This window comes from Dunckerocampus dactyliophorus, chromosome 14 (assembly GCF_027744805.1).
Source record: "Dunckerocampus dactyliophorus isolate RoL2022-P2 chromosome 14, RoL_Ddac_1.1, whole genome shotgun sequence".
Taxonomy (NCBI): Eukaryota; Metazoa; Chordata; class Actinopteri; order Syngnathiformes; family Syngnathidae; genus Dunckerocampus; species Dunckerocampus dactyliophorus.
This window is the reverse complement of record NC_072832.1, coordinates 27,637,093-27,656,263: the sequence shown is the minus strand read 5'-3', so window position 1 is coordinate 27,656,263 and position 19,171 is coordinate 27,637,093. Positions and strand designations below refer to the sequence as shown.

The 19,171-nt window shown below is 39.3% G+C and overlaps 1 protein-coding gene and 3 non-coding genes across 4 annotated transcripts; 1 reads left to right on the top strand and 3 right to left on the bottom strand.

Moving 5' to 3' along the window:
* Positions 1-2,111: 2,111 nt before the first annotated feature.
* Positions 2,112-19,014, top strand: gtpbp2a (GTP binding protein 2a). The gene is made up of 12 exons (XM_054799603.1): positions 2,112-2,524; positions 3,216-3,242; positions 5,061-5,245; positions 5,354-5,462; positions 5,540-5,737; positions 6,706-6,880; positions 10,939-11,158; positions 11,303-11,438; positions 11,495-11,553; positions 11,625-11,796; positions 11,857-12,021; positions 17,970-19,014. The coding sequence occupies exons 1-12, from the start codon at positions 2,330-2,332 to the stop codon at positions 18,150-18,152; spliced, it is 1,824 nt and encodes a 607-aa protein (XP_054655578.1). The 5' UTR covers positions 2,112-2,329; the 3' UTR covers positions 18,153-19,014.
* trnal-cag (transfer RNA leucine (anticodon CAG)) lies at positions 7,930-8,012 on the bottom strand. The gene has a single exon. It is a non-coding gene; the product is annotated as a tRNA-Leu (tRNA).
* On the bottom strand, positions 8,877-8,959 carry trnal-cag (transfer RNA leucine (anticodon CAG)). Its single transcript has one exon. It is a non-coding gene; the product is annotated as a tRNA-Leu (tRNA).
* trnal-cag (transfer RNA leucine (anticodon CAG)) lies at positions 10,032-10,114 on the bottom strand. The gene has a single exon. It is a non-coding gene; the product is annotated as a tRNA-Leu (tRNA).
* Positions 19,015-19,171: the final 157 nt, after the last annotated feature.

Below are 19,171 nucleotides of genomic sequence, written 5' to 3'. Positions count from 1 at the left end.
CCCACTACAGCAACACTTGCTTGCAAATATTCATTCTTCCTCTGAGAATAATGACCGATCATCATAGATGTTATTTACAGGTACCTTTCCAAGCAAGGGAAGATAAACCATACAAACAATGAAAGCATTATTTTTTTAAAGAACATATAGACAGTAAACAAATGAACAATAACAAGAGGTTCAGTGCGTCCATCCATCCATCCATCTTCTATGCCACTTATCCTCACTAGGGTCACAGTTATGCTGGAGCCTACCCCAGCTGACTTCGGACGAGAGGTCCACCCTGGACTGGTGTCCAGCCAATGGCAGGGCACATATAGACAAACACTCACATTCATACCTATGGACAATTTAGAGTCTCCAATGAAGCTAACATGCATGTTTTTGGAATGTGGGAGGAAACCGGAGTACCCGCGCACGCACGGGGAGAACATGTGAACTCCACACAGAGATGTGTGGTAAAATCAAATGCTAAAAATGCTACAAAATTGTATTTTTTTTCTTGCAAACTTATGACTTTTTTTCTACTAAATGTAGTACTTTTTTTTGTAAATGTATGACTTTTTTCTCGCAAATTTACGCCGTTTTTTTCCGTACATTTATGACTTTTTTTCTCTCTCGCAAAGTTACGACTTTTTTTCTCGCAAACTTACGACTTTTTTCTCTCGCAAACTTTCACTGTTTTTTTTTGTGAATTTATGACTTTGTTTTTCTCTCTCGCAAAGTTACAACTTTTATTTTCATAATACTACGACTTTTTTCTTGTAAACTTATGGCTTTTTTTCTTGCAAACTTACGCCGTTTTTTTTCCATAAATGTATAACTTTTTTTCTCTCTCACGAAGTTACGAATTTTATTCTCGTAATATTACGACTTTTTTTCTTACAAACTTACGACTTTTTTCTCTCGCAAACTTACGCCGTTTTTTTCTTGTGAATTTATTACTTTTTTTCTCTCGTAAAGTTATGACTTTTTTCTCTCGTAAAGTTATGACTTTTTTTCTTGTGAATTTATTACTTTTTTCTCTTGTAAAGTTACGACTTTTTTCTCTCGCAAACTTACATGTTTTTTCTCGTAAATTTACGACTTTTTCTCAAAAATGTATTACTTTTATTCTGGTAGTATTACGACATTTTTCTCGCAAACTTACGATTTTTTTCTCTCTCAAACTTACAACTTTTTTCTTGTAAATGTACGACTTTTTTCTCGAAAATGTATTACTTTTACTCTCTTAAATTACGTCTTTTTTTTTCTCTCGTAAACGTCCAACTTTTTTCTTGTAAATTTACGACTTTTTCCCAAAAATGTATTACTTTTGTTCTCGTAATATTACTTTTTTCTCGCAAATTTACGACTTTTTTTTGTCTGAAATTTACGATTTTTTTTTCTCATAAATGTATGACTTTTTTCTCTCTTGCAAAGTTAAAAAAAAAAATTCTCTTAATATTATAACTTTTTTTCTCTCGCAAACTTACAATTTTTTTCTCGAAAATTTTTTACTTTTATTCTCGTAATATTACAACTTTTTTCTTGGAAATTTACAAGTTTTTTTCTCTCGCAAACTGATGACTTTTTTTCTTGTCAATTTATGACTTTTATTCTTGTAATATTACGAGTTTTTTCTCACAAATGTATGACTTGTCTATGTCTGTGTAAACACTATGACAATAAACTCAGGCATTACTACACTGTAATAAACATCACATTACACAGCATATAATAAACAAAACAAGTATTATCCATTGATTGGGTGATGACGTAATCGGAAAAAAACGGTATTTGTGTGTTTGGTATATTATTGCAATATACCCAGATAAACACAGTGTATCTAATAAATGTAATAATGAAATGTATAACATTCCAAAATTGCGCCAATATGGTTTCATAGTTAAATGAAAACTTTCGTCAGTCTTAGTGTCAAACATTGACTTCCGCGTCGGCTGACGCAAAGCTCTGCAAACCGTCGTGCGCGCACGCTATGATTTAATGAGTAGCACGGACGGGCGGCGCTTACGGCTTTGTAACCCCACTTTGAACATGTGAACCGCTTCCTTGGGCTACCCCGGCATTGTAACCCTTCGCCTATGTGACGTTTCACAGTGTGACGTGTAGCCCCCGAAAACTCAAAGCCACCGTCACCAGTGCCTCCGTTATTGTTATTTTGGAGGCTTTGGAGTGTGTGTTTACATTAGGTAGGGGTCGGGGGGGCTGACAAATACAAACACCTGCACAACTACACGGAATTATATAGTTAATCAAGCCAGACAACTTTACTTAACCCGGTCCTTGAACGCATCCTTCCACCGTCTCTGGTCCATTCAAGTAGCTTATGGATGCGCTGGTTTCAGGGTTTTTTGCCTCAGAAAATGGACACGATTGTGGATCTCCAAGTGAAGTAAAGTCCGGGAATGGTTGCGAATTTGTCCCCAAAAGAGCATCTGCGAAGAAGAAGAAGAAATCGAGTGGTCGACACTTTAAACCAAGCTCCAAACCAAGCAATAACACCCCTTTTCTACCTCCGGAGGTAAGCTTGCCAAATACTTGTAGCGCCGACAAGAATGGGATAATAGACGCTGGTTACAGCCAAAAGCCTCCATATAAGTGAAGTAAATGGATTTAATAGCTAAAGTATGATCTTATAAATCGTGTATTACTGAGTAGCATACTGTATCCTATTTTATTTGTTAGCTGACCAAACAATAGCGATCCACAAACATAGCAACGTGTAGCTTGTTGCTAACGTAAAGTTTAAAAAAGTGACCCAAGAAGAGCACAGCTATTCAGTGTATCGCTAGAGTGGCTTTTTAAATGTCCACAGGCTTTACAGCTCTCAATTTAAAGGTGTGACTTGCTAGATAGCAACAACATCAGCTGTGTTTGTAAATACAGTATATAAAAAGGGGCGTGTCCTTAAAAGTGCTAATAATATTGCTCAAATATGCGCTAGGTTGTTGTTACACGATAAGCTAGTTACGCATTTCTTACTGCAGCAAAGTGGAAGTACATTGTAGCTCCCATGCTAAGCCAGTTAGCTTATTACAGTTAATACAGACATACTCATATGGGTCGTCTGTATTTGCTTATTTACCAGCTTGTTCAGCGAACTTTTTGCCTCTTCCGGTGTCCTTTGTGTTGATTAAACAAAGACCTTTTTTGTTTTGTTTTGTATCGGTGTTGTTATTATCTGACTCTTTGTCTTTCATCATCTTCTGTAGGCTGAAGAGGGTAATATCGAGTACAAGGTAAGCACGACACAACTTAATGGGCGGTTTATTTCATCAATATGTTCACGACAACACATTTTGCTGGTTGATAATTGTGCTACAAATTAACGTCGATAATTGATATTATTTTTTAGCATTTTTTTCATCAATTATTGTCATGAGAGGTGTAATTCACATTCGAGCCACTAGATGGTACTCAAGTGTAGTGTACCTGTTTGAGCCACATTAGCTTGACACAGACGTTGCCTGTATGTATGTTTTTGTTTTTGCAATGTAGCGAGTCGCGCTGTCTGTGAGCGTGCACCCTTTTGCACTGTTTTGTTTATATTTACATTGTCGACCAAACACCTCACCTCAGCAAGCTGTCGGGACGAAGGCGCCACCGCCCGAGGCACCTCCGTTGGTAGTTTTTTTTTTCCCAGTTGAGAAAAATGTCAGTGACGGTTGTCGGTGTTCATGCGCTCACCTTGTTTAAAACCGAAGTATTCCCACACTGTGGCTGCGGCATTCGCCTTTTCTGCTGTCATTCATGTTAGGCTTACAAAGCTATTTTACAACTTGAAGCTAATTAAGCTAATTTACAACTTTTTTTCGCAAACTTTTTTCTCCTAAATTCCATCTTTTTTTCATAAACTTATGACTTTTTGATTTTTATTCTCGTAATGTTATAACTTTTTTCTCGCAAATGTACGATTTTACATAATTTTTTTTTGCCAACTTACGCCATTTTTCTCATAAATTTACGACTTTTTCTCCTAAATGTACTGCTTTTTTTCAGAAACTTACAACTTTTTTACTCTGAAATTGTTTTTTTCTTGTAATTTTATGATTTTTTTCATGTAATATTACGACTTTTTTTTCTCACAAACTTACAACTTTTTTTCTCCTAAATTTACAACTTTTTTTTCATAAACTCATGACTTTTCTCTCGTTAAGTTTATGATTTTTATTCTCGTAATATGACTTTTCTTTTTCTCGCAAATGTATGACTTTTTTCTCGGAAATGTACAATTTTACGTAAATTTTTTTCTTGCAAACGTACGCTTTTTTTTCTCCTAAATTTACTACTTTTTTTCATAAACTTGTGACTTTTTTCTCAGAAATTTATGATTTTTATTCTTGTAATGTTATAACTTTTTTCTCGCAAATGTATGATTAAGGTAAAAATTTTTCTTGCAAACTTGCGCCTTTTTTCTCCTAAATTTACTACTTTTTTTATAAACTTAGGACGTTTTTTTCATAAACTTATGACTTTTTTACTCTGAAATTTATGTATTTTTTGTTGTAAATTTATGATTTTTATTCTTGTAATATTATGACTTTTTTCTCGTAAACTTAAAACTTTTTTCTCTAAAGTTACTACTTTTTTTACAGAAACTTATGCCTTTTTCCTCAAGAAACTTTTCTCTCGATAATTCATGATTTTTATTCTCGTAATGTGATAACTTTTTTCTCACAAATGAACGACTTTACGTACATTTGTCACAAGTGGGATTCCAGTTGACGCCCTTTGCAAACAAACGTTGGACTGTGTTTTTAAAAAAAAAGATATGCGGGATGGGCATAAACATCGCTTAATTGACAGATACCTATTTAGTCGATGGTGTGATGGATTGGCGATTAGTCGCGTCTTAAAGCAGTTGAGGCAAGACAGAGTGCAGTACTTGGCAGCCACCAGAAGTGGCGCCGTTGAATCAGTTTAAGATAGTCCCATTGAAATCATATTTTAAATAATAACTATAAATTAAAAATGAATCAGATAGATATTTTAGGTCCTCTTGAAGACGTGCTAAGTACTCCACTGACTTGTATGATCCTCCCCGCCTCCCCAATTAGCTGAAGCTAGTGGACCCCACGCCAAGCCGCTTCGAGCACCTGGTCACGCAGATGAAATGGCGGCTCCAGGAGGGTCGCGGCGAAGCCGTCTATCAGATTGGGGTGGAGGATAACGGTATGTTGGTGGGACTGTCCGAGGAGGACATGAGGGCGTCGCTGACGACCCTCCACAAGATGGCGGAGAAGTAAGACGCTTCCCTAATGTTTCCTTCAATTCATGGACGTAGTACACAAGTAAGCACTTATTGATGCATCAAAACTAAATGCAACACTTTTATGTTTGTGATTTGCAGAGTCGGGGCTGACATGACCATCCTGAGACACTCCGAGGTGGACTACGACGTCGATCAGCCGCTCACCATCGCCGAAGTCTTAATTCGGAAGGTGCCGGATGACCAGCAGGTTAGCGAGGCAGCCATGTACAAACGAGGATTTTTACATTGGTTTGTCATTTTAATATGAAATTCAACATCATGCAGTTTCTGGACTTGAGAGTTGCCGTGCTCGGTAACGTGGACTCGGGCAAGTCCACCCTGCTGGGTGTGTTGACGCAAGGCGAGCTGGATAATGGACGGGGAAGAGCGAGACTCAACCTCTTCAGACATCTCCATGAGATCCAGTCTGGGCGGACGTCTAGCATCAGCTTTGAGATCCTGGGATTCAACAGTAAAGGAGAGGTGAGTAAAAAAATATTTGTTTTCTATTGCGCACCACACCTCGCAACCTAAGGCATTTAAAAGCCTACAAAGCATTTTGACATGAGTACAATAGTTACAATTTGACCATGGTAACAATTCTTAGCATGCTGAGCAGCGAATGTGCCAATGCATTTCTAAGTGTCCCTATGTTATGTTACGTACGTCAATAAAGTAGCAAAAATGCTAACATGCTAACAGTTAGCATGCTAGCACCTAGCAAGATAGCACCGAAACTACAGAAAGAGCCAAGGCGGTTCTATAGTGTCTCTACATCGTGACATGTTTGTATTTGCATTTATACATGGGTAAATTAGCTAAAAGGCTAGCTGTTAGCTTGCTAGCAATTAACAAGATAACACGATCTAACGACATCATGACATGCATGTATTTAAATATGTGTAAATTAGCTAACATGCTAACTGTTAGCATGCTAGCACCTAGCACAAAGAACGGAAAGTGCCAACACAGTTCTACAATGTTCCTACATCATGACATGTATGTATATGCAATTAGACCGGTGTAGATTAGTTAAAATGCTAACAGTTATCATACTACCACCAAGAAAAATAACTTAGCACGGCTAGGTCCAAGGCAGTGGCATAGTATGAATTTGCAATTGAACATTAGCAAAATAACTAAAATGCTAACTTTTAGCATGCTTACAGCTAGCAAGATAGCACTAAATGCCGAAAGTGCCAAGGCAGTTCTATAGTGTCTCTGCATCATGCCAGGTGTGTATTTATCCGTTTCAGACATGAGTAAATTAGCCAAGATGCTACCATGCTAACAGTTAGCATGCTAGCACCTAGCAAGATAGCGGCAAGTACTGAAAGTGCCAAGGCACTCTCCATTAGGTCATGTGTGTTTTTGCAATTAGCCGCTAATGCATACACAACACACCACACAATGAAAGTTTTAAGCAACAGTCTCGTTTTGGCTTTCCTAAGGTTGTGAACTACAGCGAGTCTCGAACAGCAGAGGAAATCTGTGAAAGCGCCTCAAAAATGATCACGTTCATGGACCTTGCGGGTCACCACAAATACCTGAAGACCACCATCTTTGGCCTCACCAGCTACTGCCCTGATTTTGCCATGCTCGTTGTCAGTGCCAACACTGGCATTGGTGAGTGTCCTGACATTTTCTTCCGCTGTAAACCCCACGGGTGTCCCAAACTTTCCAGCCAGGGCCACATAGTGGAAATGAAAGGATGCAATGATGATTTTGTTTCCATAATATTTTGACTTTGTAGCCATAATATAACATTTTCTCAACCAAATTTTCCTAAAAATTACAACTTAAAAAAAAATGTTTCTCATAATATTAGGACTTTAACAAAAAGAATGTATTTTTCTTTAATATTTCAACTCTATGGTACTAAAATGACGCTATTTATCCTCATAATAGTCGTTTAGTGACATCACAGCATTGGAAAAAAAACTGCTTTTTTTTCACTATTTCAACTTTATGCTATTTTTTTTCTTAATGTTTTGACTTCATTCTTGAAACACCTTCACCTAACGACACAAAGGTTTTGTAGGCGTGTCTGTCATGATGATGCACACTAAAAAGTCTGACCCCGTGCCAAAACGACACAGGGACTCTGACATGTCTGAAAATGTGTATTTGTGGGCCATTTTTGTACAATTTCCAGGTGTCGTACGGGGACGTAACTCCGCCCGGGGCAGTCATGTGATCCCTCCCAAATGTAAACAGCCTATAACAGACAGATGGACAATGTTAAATAACAAAGCTTTTGGCTTTTTGTCACAAATTGTGGCTGCGTTTAATGTTGTCATCACACGACTCCAGACGCTATGGGGCGCCCACGCTTGGGTCAACATGGGACCCGGGGTGCCCAAAACTGGCTAAAACTAACTCTTCCCCAGAAGCTCATGTTTGCTTCAGCTTGACATGAGGGCTAAGGGTCTGAGGTAGAACATGAGGTAGAACATCAGTGAAAAATATACATCACATACATCACAACCCCATTACAGAGGCTCTGGTCACCTTCTGACATGAATGGGGGTTTAAGGACCCCCTTTGAAAGTAACCAAAGGTCCATGTTGGGTCTCCAGAGCTCGCTGTGGAAAACAATGCATGCTGGGCATCTTTTTGGGTACTCAACCTGGTTGCTTGTCAATGGTAATGATTCTTTCTACCTGGAAAAGTGTTGTCAGAAGTGGGATTCGAACCCACGCCTCCAGAGGAGACTGCGACCTGAACGCAGCACCTTAGACCGCTCGGCCATCCTGACATTGGTACATGTCCTTGTGTGACAGTGTTGGGCCGAAAGACAACATGTCACGCAGTATGGTTGTACTGTGTATCCTATCCTCACTGGGTCCTAATGTATCCTCACTAGGATACTATTGTATCCTCACTCGGGTGGTGGGTATGCTGGAGCCTATCCCAGCTGACTTGGGCTGAGAGGCGGGGTACACCCTAGACTGGGTTATAAAGTTCCATATATATGATGAAAATTAGTCTTTCTTGTTATATTAAAAATAAAAAAATATCTTAATGTTGTGACTTTATTCTTGCATAATCACTGCTGATTTTTCATTTTTGGCATTTTTTATAACTTGTTTTTATAACTTTTGCCCAACCTATTTTCCCTACAAAAATACAAATCTATTTTGTTTTGTTTGTTTCTCAGAATATTCCAACTTTAAAAAAAGAACAACCCCCTCAGCAAAAAGTGTTGGGAGTGCTATGCTCTTGTTTTTACTTTTAAAAAAAAGTTCTATATATTTAAATTTTCTTTTTAAATAATCTTCATATATTTTCTTCATCTAGTCATTCTGACTTTATTTCCATTATATTTTGAATTTATTGCCATAGTATTATGGACCATTTTCCCAACCTAATTTTCCTAAAATGGACAACTTTATTTTGTTGTGTTCCTCACATTACGACTTTAAAACAAGAATAAACAAATAATGCTTGTCAATGACAACCATTCTACCTAAAAATGTGTTGTCAGAAGTGGGATTTAAACCCACGCCTGGTAATGTTAATTCCTTAGGTTGCTGCTCTGATTGGGTGTTTTATATGATCTGCTTCGCTAATTTCAATTACAAGCCAGTGTTGATTTACACCAGCGTACCAAAACAAACTCTGTCAGAAGTGGGATTCGAACCCACGCCTCCAGGGGAGACTGCGACCTGAACGCAGCGCCTTAGACCGCTCGGCCATCCTGATGTGAAGGGCAATATTGTGCATCGTGAGTCATGTGAGTCATGTGCCCCCCATGTGCCTCTTATCAGCTGTGGAGTTCTCTGCCATTCACTTTGCAGCTGCTGCTGACGAAAAGGCTGACTCGATTCAATGATTGATGAACTAGAAATGTTTGTTGGCAGCTAATAGTGTACTTTGTCTGACCTGCCATTCCCATTTCTTTAAAGTTTGGCCTCAATTTGCAGACCCTAACTGGCTGTAGCAGCTTCGAATGTGAGGAAGCTGACACATGATCTTACGTAACCAACCAGACAGCTCTAAAAATACCAGCTAGGGGTCAGCTGGACGCTCCGTTTCCGTGCTGGCGTTTCTTACAGCTGCATATGAGGTCGTCCGCTGGGATCATCACTGTTTTTACTGCCAAACTAGTGGGGTGTCTTAATCCTATTGTAACATATTCCTAGCTAACTTTCCACTCTCTGGTAGATAAGCACATTGTGACACTTTGTCTAAAGCTGCGTGGAAAATATTCCATTCCTAACCGTAAACAAACTCTTAATAGTGTAGCAGGTCGTTGACATACTGTAGCTTGCTTGCTTATTTGCCGTATGTGTTGCTGTGAAGGAGTCTCTACCAAAAATAGAGTTGAAATGGGGTGAAGAATGTGCCCCCCCTCCAGGTTACATAACCAGCAGAAAGTTGACATGGTTGCACGTTCCTTTGCAAAAGGATGAAGCATGTTAGCTGGGTGATGATGTCATGAGTTAAGGAGAGGCAGGCATTGTGCTGAATAAAGCCACTTTTGAAACATGTTTAGGTCCTATAAGTCAGCAGCATGGAATGTTTAAGAATGGAATGTGAGGCTGGTTTGACTGGATTGTTTGCTTTCACATCAAGTTTTTAACCACACACAGAAAAATGTTAATCCCTTAGGTTAATGCACTGATTGGGTGTCTTTAAAAAGATCCTGCTTCCGTCACGAAATTAAACGCCAGTGTTGATTTACACCAGAGAGTACCAAAAGAAACTGTTGTCAGAAGTGGGGTTGGAATAATGCCTGCTGGGCATCTTTCTGGGATTCTACCTGGAAAAGTGCTGTCAGAAGTGGGATTCGAACCCACGCCTCCAGAGGAGACTGCGACCTGAACACAGTGCCTTAGACCGCTCGGCCATCCTGACATGAAAAACAAATCCCTGATTCATGCCTTCCAGGCGGAGTGGAAGGACACCTCCCTCTTCTCAAGGTGGATTCTATAAATTCTGGTATTTGTCATCAGCATGAATACCGGTCAGGTCATGTTGTCCGTCTATATGCCGCAGCGGTTCGCACATTCTCACGCCAGGTTGTGCTTTTATAGATCATATACTGTGCGTGGAAAACAGCATAAGCAACTTTTCGGCACTGTTGTGGTTTGATTATAGATGTAGTGCAGTGTCATAATGTTGTTGTCAGAAGTGGGATTCAAACCCACACCTCCAAGGGAGACTGTGACCTGAACGCAGCGCCTTAGACTGCTCGGCCATCCTAACATGTACTTTTGATTGAAGGACACCTACCCCTTCTCAAGGTGGATTCTATAAACCACAAATTGTGTGAACATGTCCGTACGTTACTTTTCATAACTCTGAATGCTTTTGTCCTTACGCGCATTTTGGGTTTGTGCTGTACGCAGACATTTAGTCAGAATTTCAAGCATATTTTTATAGATGAGTTCCCAGGTCATTTTGCCTGTCTACTGTACATGGTATCAGAAGTGGGATTCATCATTTTGTTGAGCACTAACAAGAAGTGTTGGGAGTTTGACTGGTTGTAGTGCATTGTCAAAAGTTGTTGTCAGAAGTGGGATTCGAACCCACACCTCCATCTGAGACAATTGAAGTTGTGCAGGGTGTCAGAAGTGGGTTTCCCAACCCATACCTTCAGTGGAGACCACTCTGACACGTGCTGCAGCTGCACGTTAATTGTTTGGTTTACATTTCTGCGCTTGTGTGTGTTTTTTTAGTCGGCACGACGTGGGAGCACCTAGGCTTCGCCATGGCCCTGAAGGTGCCCATCTTCATCGTCATCAGCAAAGTGGACCTGTGCACGCGGGGCACCGTGGAGCGCACCGTTCGTCAGCTGGAGCGGGTTCTAAAGCAGCCGGGCTGCAACAAGGTGCCCATGGTTATCGCCAACACGGACGACGCCGTGACAGCAGCGCAGCAGTTTGCCCAGTCGCCCAAGTATGATAACATATAACACGCATTAGGAATGGAATATTTTCCCTCTTCCCATCAACAAGTCTTCTTCAAAGCAGAGGGAAAAGAAAGTATCCATAAAGTATACTCCATCAAATAAACTGAATATTCTGCTGCTCTGCCTGGCAGCATCACACCCGTCTTCACCGTGTCCAGCGTGTCTGGAGAGAACCTGGACCTTCTCAAGGTCTTCTTCAACATCATTCCACCTCTCAGCAACAGCAAGGAGCAGGAGGAGCTCATGCAGCAGCTGACTGAGTTCCAGGTGAGAGCGGATGAATACCAGTGAAGACGTGAGGTTGATTGATTGTTGAGTTGCAGGTGGATGAGATCTACACGGTGCCAGAAGTGGGGACTGTGGTGGGCGGTACTTTGTATAGGTCCGTGTTAAAAAACAAAAGTCTCCAATCTCCCTGCGGTGATGCGATCTAAAAAAGTGTTTTTTCTTAAGTGGAATTTGCCGTGAAGGAGACCGTCTCGTCGTCGGGCCCACAGATTCTGGCCACTTCCACAAGCTGAGCGTGGGGAGCATCCAGAGGAACCGCTCGGCTTGCAGGGTCCTGCGGGCCGGCCAGGCTGCCACGCTGGCGCTGGGCGACTTTGACCGAACGTTACTCAGAAAGGTGCGACTCGGCTCGTGTCTTATCTTCACACCGCGCAGCTAAAAGGATGTCATGTGCCAGGGAATGGTGATGGTGAGCCCGGAGATGAATCCCACCATCTGCTGGATATTCGAAGCCGAGATTGTGCTGCTCTTCCACTCCAAGACCTTCCGTAGGGGCTTCCAGGTGACCGTGCACATCAGAAACGTGAGGCAGACGGCAACCGTGGAAGCAATCTACGGCAAGGTGAGCGTTTTAAGCCCACATTTATGGATAATAGATGATTGATATCACACCTAACAACCTAACATGACATTGATAATAGATGCTTGATATCACACCTAACAACCTAACATGACATTGATAATAGATGCTTGATATCACATCTAACAACCTAACATGACATTGATAATAGATGCTTGATATCACACCTAACAACCTAACATGGCATTGATATAGATGCTTGATATCACACCTAACAACCTAACATGACATTGATAATAGATGCTTGATATCACACCTAACAACCTAACATGGCATTGATAATAGATGCTTGATATCACACCTAACAACCTAACATGGCATTGATAATAGATGCTTGATATCACACCTAACAACCTAACATGGCATTGATAATAGATGCTTGATATCACACCTAACAACCTAACATGGCATTGATAATAGATGCTTGATATCACACCTAACAACCTAACATGGCATTGATAATAGATGCTTGATATCACACCTAACAACCTAACATGGCATTGATAATAGATGCTTGATATCACACCTAACAACCTAACATGACATTGATAATAGATGATTGATATCACATCTAACAACCTAACATGGCATTGATAATAGATGCTTGATATCACACCTAACAACCTAACATGGCATTGATAATAGATGCTTGATATCACATCTAACAACCTAACATGGCATTGATAATAGATGCTTGATATCACACCTAACAACCGAACATGGCATTGATAATAGATGATTGATATCACATCTAACAACCTAACATGACATTGATAATAGATGCTTGATATCACACCTAACAACCTAACATGGCATTGATAATAGATGCTTGATATCACACCTAACAACCTAACATGGCATTGATAATAGATGCTTGATATCACATCTAACAACCTAACATGACATTGATAATAGATGCTTGTTATCACGCCTAACAACCTAACATGACATTGATAATAGATGCTTGATATCACGCCTAACAACCTAACATGGCATTGATAATAGATGCTTGATATCACGCCTAACAACCTAACATGGCATTGATAATAGATGCTTGATATCACATCTAACAACCTAACATGGCATTGATAATAGATGCTTGATATCACATCTAACAACCTAACATGGCATTGATAATAGATGCTTGATATCACACCTAACAACCTAACATGACATTGATAATAGATGCTTGATATCACATCTAACAACCTAACATGGCATTGATAATAGATGCTTGATATCACACCTAACAACCTAACATGGCATTGATAATAGATGCTTGATATCACACCTAACAACCTAACATGGCATTGATAATAGATGCTTGATATCACACCTAACAACCTAACATGACATTGATAATAGATGCTTGATATCACACTTAACAACCTAACATGACATTGATAATAGATGCTTGATATCACACTTAACAACCTAACATGACATTGATAATAGATGCTTGATATCACACTTAACAACCTAACATGACATTGATAATAGATGCTTGATATCACATCTAACAACCTAACATGACATTGATAATAGATGCTTGATATCACATCTAACAACCTAACTTGGCATTGATAATAGATGCTTGATATCACACCTAACAACCTAACATGGCATTGATAATAGATGCTTGATATCACACTTAACAACCTAACATGGCATTGATAATAGATGCTTGATATCACACCTAACAACCTAACATGACATTGATAATAGATGCTTGATATCACATCTAACAACCTAACATGACATTGATAATAGATGCTTGATATCACACCTAACAACCTAACATGGCATTGATATAGATGCTTGATATCACATCTAACAACCTAACATGGCATTGATAATAGATGCTTGATATCACACCTAACAACCTAACATGGCATTGATAATAGATGCTTGATATCACATCTAACAACCTAACATGACATTGATAATAGATGCTTGATATCACACCTAACAACCTAACATGACATTGATAATAGATGCTTGATATCACATCTAACAACCTAATATGACATTGATAATAGATGCTTGATATCACACCTAACAACCGAACATGGCATTGATAATAGATGCTTGATATCACATCTAACAACCTAACATGACATTGATAATAGATGCTTGATATCACACCTAACAACCTAACATGGCATTGATAATAGATGCTTGATATCACACTTAACAACCTAACATGACATTGATAATAGATGCTTGATATCACACCTAACAACCTAACATGGCATTGATAATAGATGCTTGATATCACACCTAACAACCTAACATGGCATTGATAATAGATGCTTGATATCACACTTAACAACCTAACATGACATTGATAATAGATGCTTGATATCACACCTAACAACCTAACATGGCATTGATAATAGATGCTTGATATCACATCTAACAACCTAACATGGCATTGATAATAGATGCTTGATATCACACCTAACAACCTAACATGGCATTGATAATAGATGCTTGATATCACATCTAACAACCTAACATGGCATTGATAATAGATGCTTGATATCACACCTAACAACCTAACATGGCATTGATAATAGATGCTTGTTATCACATCTAACAACCTAACATGGCATTGATAATAGATGCTTGTTATCACACCTAACAACCTAACATGGCATTGATAATAGATGCTTGTTATCACATCTAACAACCTAACATGACATTGATAATAGATGCTTGTTATCACACCTAACAACCTAACATGACATTGATAATAGATGCTTGATATCACGCCTAACAACCTAACATGACATTGATAATAGATGCTTGATATCACATCTAACAACCTAACATGACATTGATAATAGATGCTTGATATCACATCTAACAACCTAACATGGCATTGATAATAGATGCTTGATATCACACCTAACAACCTAACATGGCATTGATAATAGATGCTTGATATCACACCTAACAACCTAACATGGCATTGATAATAGATGCTTGATATCACACCTAACAACCTAACATGGCATTGATAATAGATGCTTGATATCACACCTAACAACCTAACATGGCATTGATAATAGATGCTTGATATCACACCTAACAACCTAACATGGCATTGATAATAGATGCTTGATATCACACCTAACAACCTAACATGGCATTGATAATAGATGCTTGATATCACACCTAACAACCTAACATGGCATTGATAATAGATGCTTGATATCACACCTAACAACCTAACATGGCATTGATAATAGATGCTTGATATCACACTTAACAACCTAACATGGCATTGATAATAGATGCTTGATATCACACCTAACAACCTAACATGGCATTGATAATAGATGCTTGATATCACACCTAACAACCTAACATGGCATTGATAATAGATGCTTGATATCACACCTAACAACCTAACATGGCATTGATAATAGATGCTTGATATCACACCTAACAACCTAACATGGCATTGATAATAGATGCTTGATATCACACCTAACAACCTAACATGGCATTGATAATAGATGCTTGATATCACACCTAACAACCTAACATGGCATTGATAATAGATGCTTGATATCACACCTAACAACCTAACATGGCATTGATAATAGATGCTTGATATCACACTTAACAACCTAACATGGCATTGATAATAGATGCTTGATATCACACCTAACAACCTAACATGGCATTGATAATAGATGCTTGATATCACACCTAACAACCTAACATGGCATTGATAATAGATGCTTGATATCACACCTAACAACCTAACATGGCATTGATAATAGATGCTTGATATCACACCTAACAACCTAACATGGCATTGATAATAGATGCTTGATATCACGCCTAACAACCTAACATGGCATTGATAATAGATGCTTGATATCACACCTAACAACCTAACATGACATTGATATAGATGCTTGATATCACACCTAACAACCTAACATGGCATTGATATAGATGCTTGATATCACACCTAACAACCTAACATGACATTGATAATAGATGCTTGATATCACACCTAACAACCTAACATGGCATTGATAATAGATGCTTGATATCACATCTAACAACCTAACATGGCATTGATAATAGATGCTTGATATCACATCTAACAACCTAACATGGCATTGATAATAGATGCTTGATATCACATCTAACAACCTAACATGGCATTGATAATAGATGCTTGATATCACATCTAACAACCTAACATGGCATTGATAATAGATGCTTGATATCACACCTAACAACCTAACATGGCATTGATAATAGATGCTTGATATCACATCTAACAACCTAACATGGCATTGATAATAGATGCTTGATATCACGCCTAACAACCTAACATGGCATTGATAATAGATGCTTGATATCACACCTAACAACCTAACATGGCATTGATAATAGATGCTTGATATCACACTTAACAACCTAACATGACATTGATAATAGATGCTTGATATCACATCTAACAACCTAACATGGCATTGATAATAGATGCTTGATATCACACTTAACAACCTAACATGGCATTGATAATAGATGCTTGATATCACATCTAACAACCTAACATGGCATTGATAATAGATGCTTGATATCACGCCTAACAACCTAACATGGCATTGATAATAGACATAGTAATGTAACATGAAGGCAGGGGTGTCTAAAGTGTGACTCGGGGGCCATTTACAAACTATGGCAACACTAAGTCAGAATATCTGAAGATTATTGAAGAAGAAAGTTGAAATATACGGAACATTTAACTCATTCAGTACCAAAGGCGTATTTATACATTTTTAATCTCGTTGTACCTTGTATACTTCTATTCTATGAACACTATTTATACGTCTTTTGTGGCTTTTTTTGCGCGATGACGCAACTGCACACTAATGGCTGTCACTTTCAGAGTCGTTTTAAGCCATAAAAACGGCAATGAGGTGGCAGAAATGCATTTGATAGGAATTTTAACGCATGCGCACGCACGCGCGCACACGCGTGCACACACCGCGTTTTGTTCCAAAGGTGAAAATTGTAAATAGTTCATGGTGTATTTATAAATAAATTGCTATTTTGATGTAAAAACAGCCCTTTTTGTGCTTATGTTGTGATATAGTTGTTTAGATATTTAAGCTGTCACAAAAGCAAAAAGAATTGTGTCGAAGTGAAAGTTATAAAGCTGGTTTTGTAGTTGGGAACTGATATTTTCCTGAAACTTCCCTAAGTTCTACTGCTGAATGCTGAAGAACGGAAAAAGGTAGAAACAAACTATATTTTGGTAGCTTCCATGTTTATTTAGCCATAGAACACAGTATTGTGTGTACCTTGAAAGATCAGTCCAAATGGTCTGAAAAGAGCGGCACTGAAGGGGTTGTCTTTTGAAAAATGACTGGGATTGAATGAGTTAAAAAAAAACAGCAAAAATGGGCAAAAATACCAAAGTGGCAAAGTTGCATCCTTTGATTTTTCACTATGTGGCCCCCGCTGTAAAATGTTCGGACACCCCTGCAACAAGGAGTGGGACAGGAGGACATACGTAGCGTGCTAAAGTGCTAACATTAGAGCAACATCATGCTAGGTTTGTCTATGACGAAAAACTCACACGCCAGTAGCTGACTGACGGATAGTCAACAGAGCTCTGGGCTTCATTTTCAGTTGTGTAGCGAAGCCTGCCTCCTTGAAGTGTATAGATCAGGGGTCACCAAGGTTTGTCCTTGTGAGAGCTACTTTTACAAAATGAAAATGGCCAAGAGCTACTCATTTTTGTAACATTTATTTTCAGAGCTTCTTTTAATCCAAACAAAGCGAATATGCTTGTGCTCATGGGGAGCTACCTGGTGCCCGCGAGCACCACGTTGGTGACCCCTGGTATACATACTGTATTGAGAGGTGATGCTAACGCTAGCATGGTATGACAGGAGGAGCTGAGGACGGGGGAGAAAGCCGTGGTTCAGTTCAAGTTCATCAAGCACCCAGAGTACCTGAAGGTGGGGGCCAAGGTGCTCTTCAGGGAGGGGGTGACCAAAGGGATCGGACACGTCACCAAGCTGGAGTCCATCGCTCAGTACCACCCAGACCCGTGCGAGGAAGAAGACGTCTAGATGAAGTGGATGAACACCCGTCCCAGGTTTTTATGAACAAGCTTCCACCAAAAGGCCAGTCTGGACTTTGTATGGCGTCAAGATACTCCGAAGTTTACATCCTGACCTCACATTGGCCGCACATTTCTCAACAAAGTGGCTTCACTTTACACCTCCGCCCACTTTGTGCCGCCTCGTCGACCTTTGTCGCACGCACGAAGCTTGTTTAGGTTCACACGGCGTGCCTCAACACGACACGGCGTCATTGCAAGCACCTCACCAACCAACTCACCAACCATCAGTGCAGGATGATTTTCAGGTTTTGGTACACCAGGCTGATACGAAGCTTGCTAGCATTGGACATCTAAGAGGTACTCACTGCAGGCTCCTTCTTCACCTTAATGATGTCTCATGCACACACGTGCACACACACACACACACACACACACTCTTGTGCACACAGTGCCTGATGGAAGTGCCTTCCAAAACAACGATGCAGGAAACTGCAACTCTTCAAGCTGGTGCTACTTTTCCAAACTATCATCTGTACCAAACTGACTGCTGCTTGGCCTTATTATTATTATTATTTTTATTATCATCATCATCATGACTGCATGTTAGCTTTGCTACACAAGTGCCACTCTTGTATTGTTTGAAGCGCATATTCTACGCCTGGTTTATATCATCTAGCATTGACGTGTACTGTATATCAGCTTTCACTTGATTTTCATGCATCTCAGGAGATTTTTTGTTGTTGTTTTTTTAGATTTTAAAAACCTTTTATAGCTTTATTAGACCTCCCTGCCCCACACGCCTCTCCCATAGAATCACGTGTGAAGTATTTATGTACAGATCCAATTGTTGTCATGTACAGTAAATAAATAATTAGAAGCTTTTATCTCTCTAGATGTCACTTCTTATTTTAATAATCCCCCCCCCCCAAAAAAAAATGATGCAAGCCCCACGCAATCATAAAGTGAATTTAACTTAAAAAATATTTATATATTTGCCGTATTTATATACACAAAATACTTGCTATT

What these genes read in the sequence shown, in the direction of transcription:
- gtpbp2a (XM_054799603.1), top strand. Translation starts at nt 2,330, where the DNA reads ATGGATGCGCTGGTTTCAGGGTTTTTTGCCTCAGAAAATGGACACGAT. An exon ending in GTGGGCGGTACTTTGTATAG is followed by an intron (nt 11,554 to 11,624) that starts GTCCGTGTTAAA and finishes TTTTTTCTTAAG; the next exon opens with TGGAATTTGCCGTGAAGGAG. An exon ending in TGGAAGCAATCTACGGCAAG is followed by an intron (nt 12,022 to 17,969) that starts GTGAGCGTTTTA and finishes ATGGTATGACAG; the next exon opens with GAGGAGCTGAGGACGGGGGA.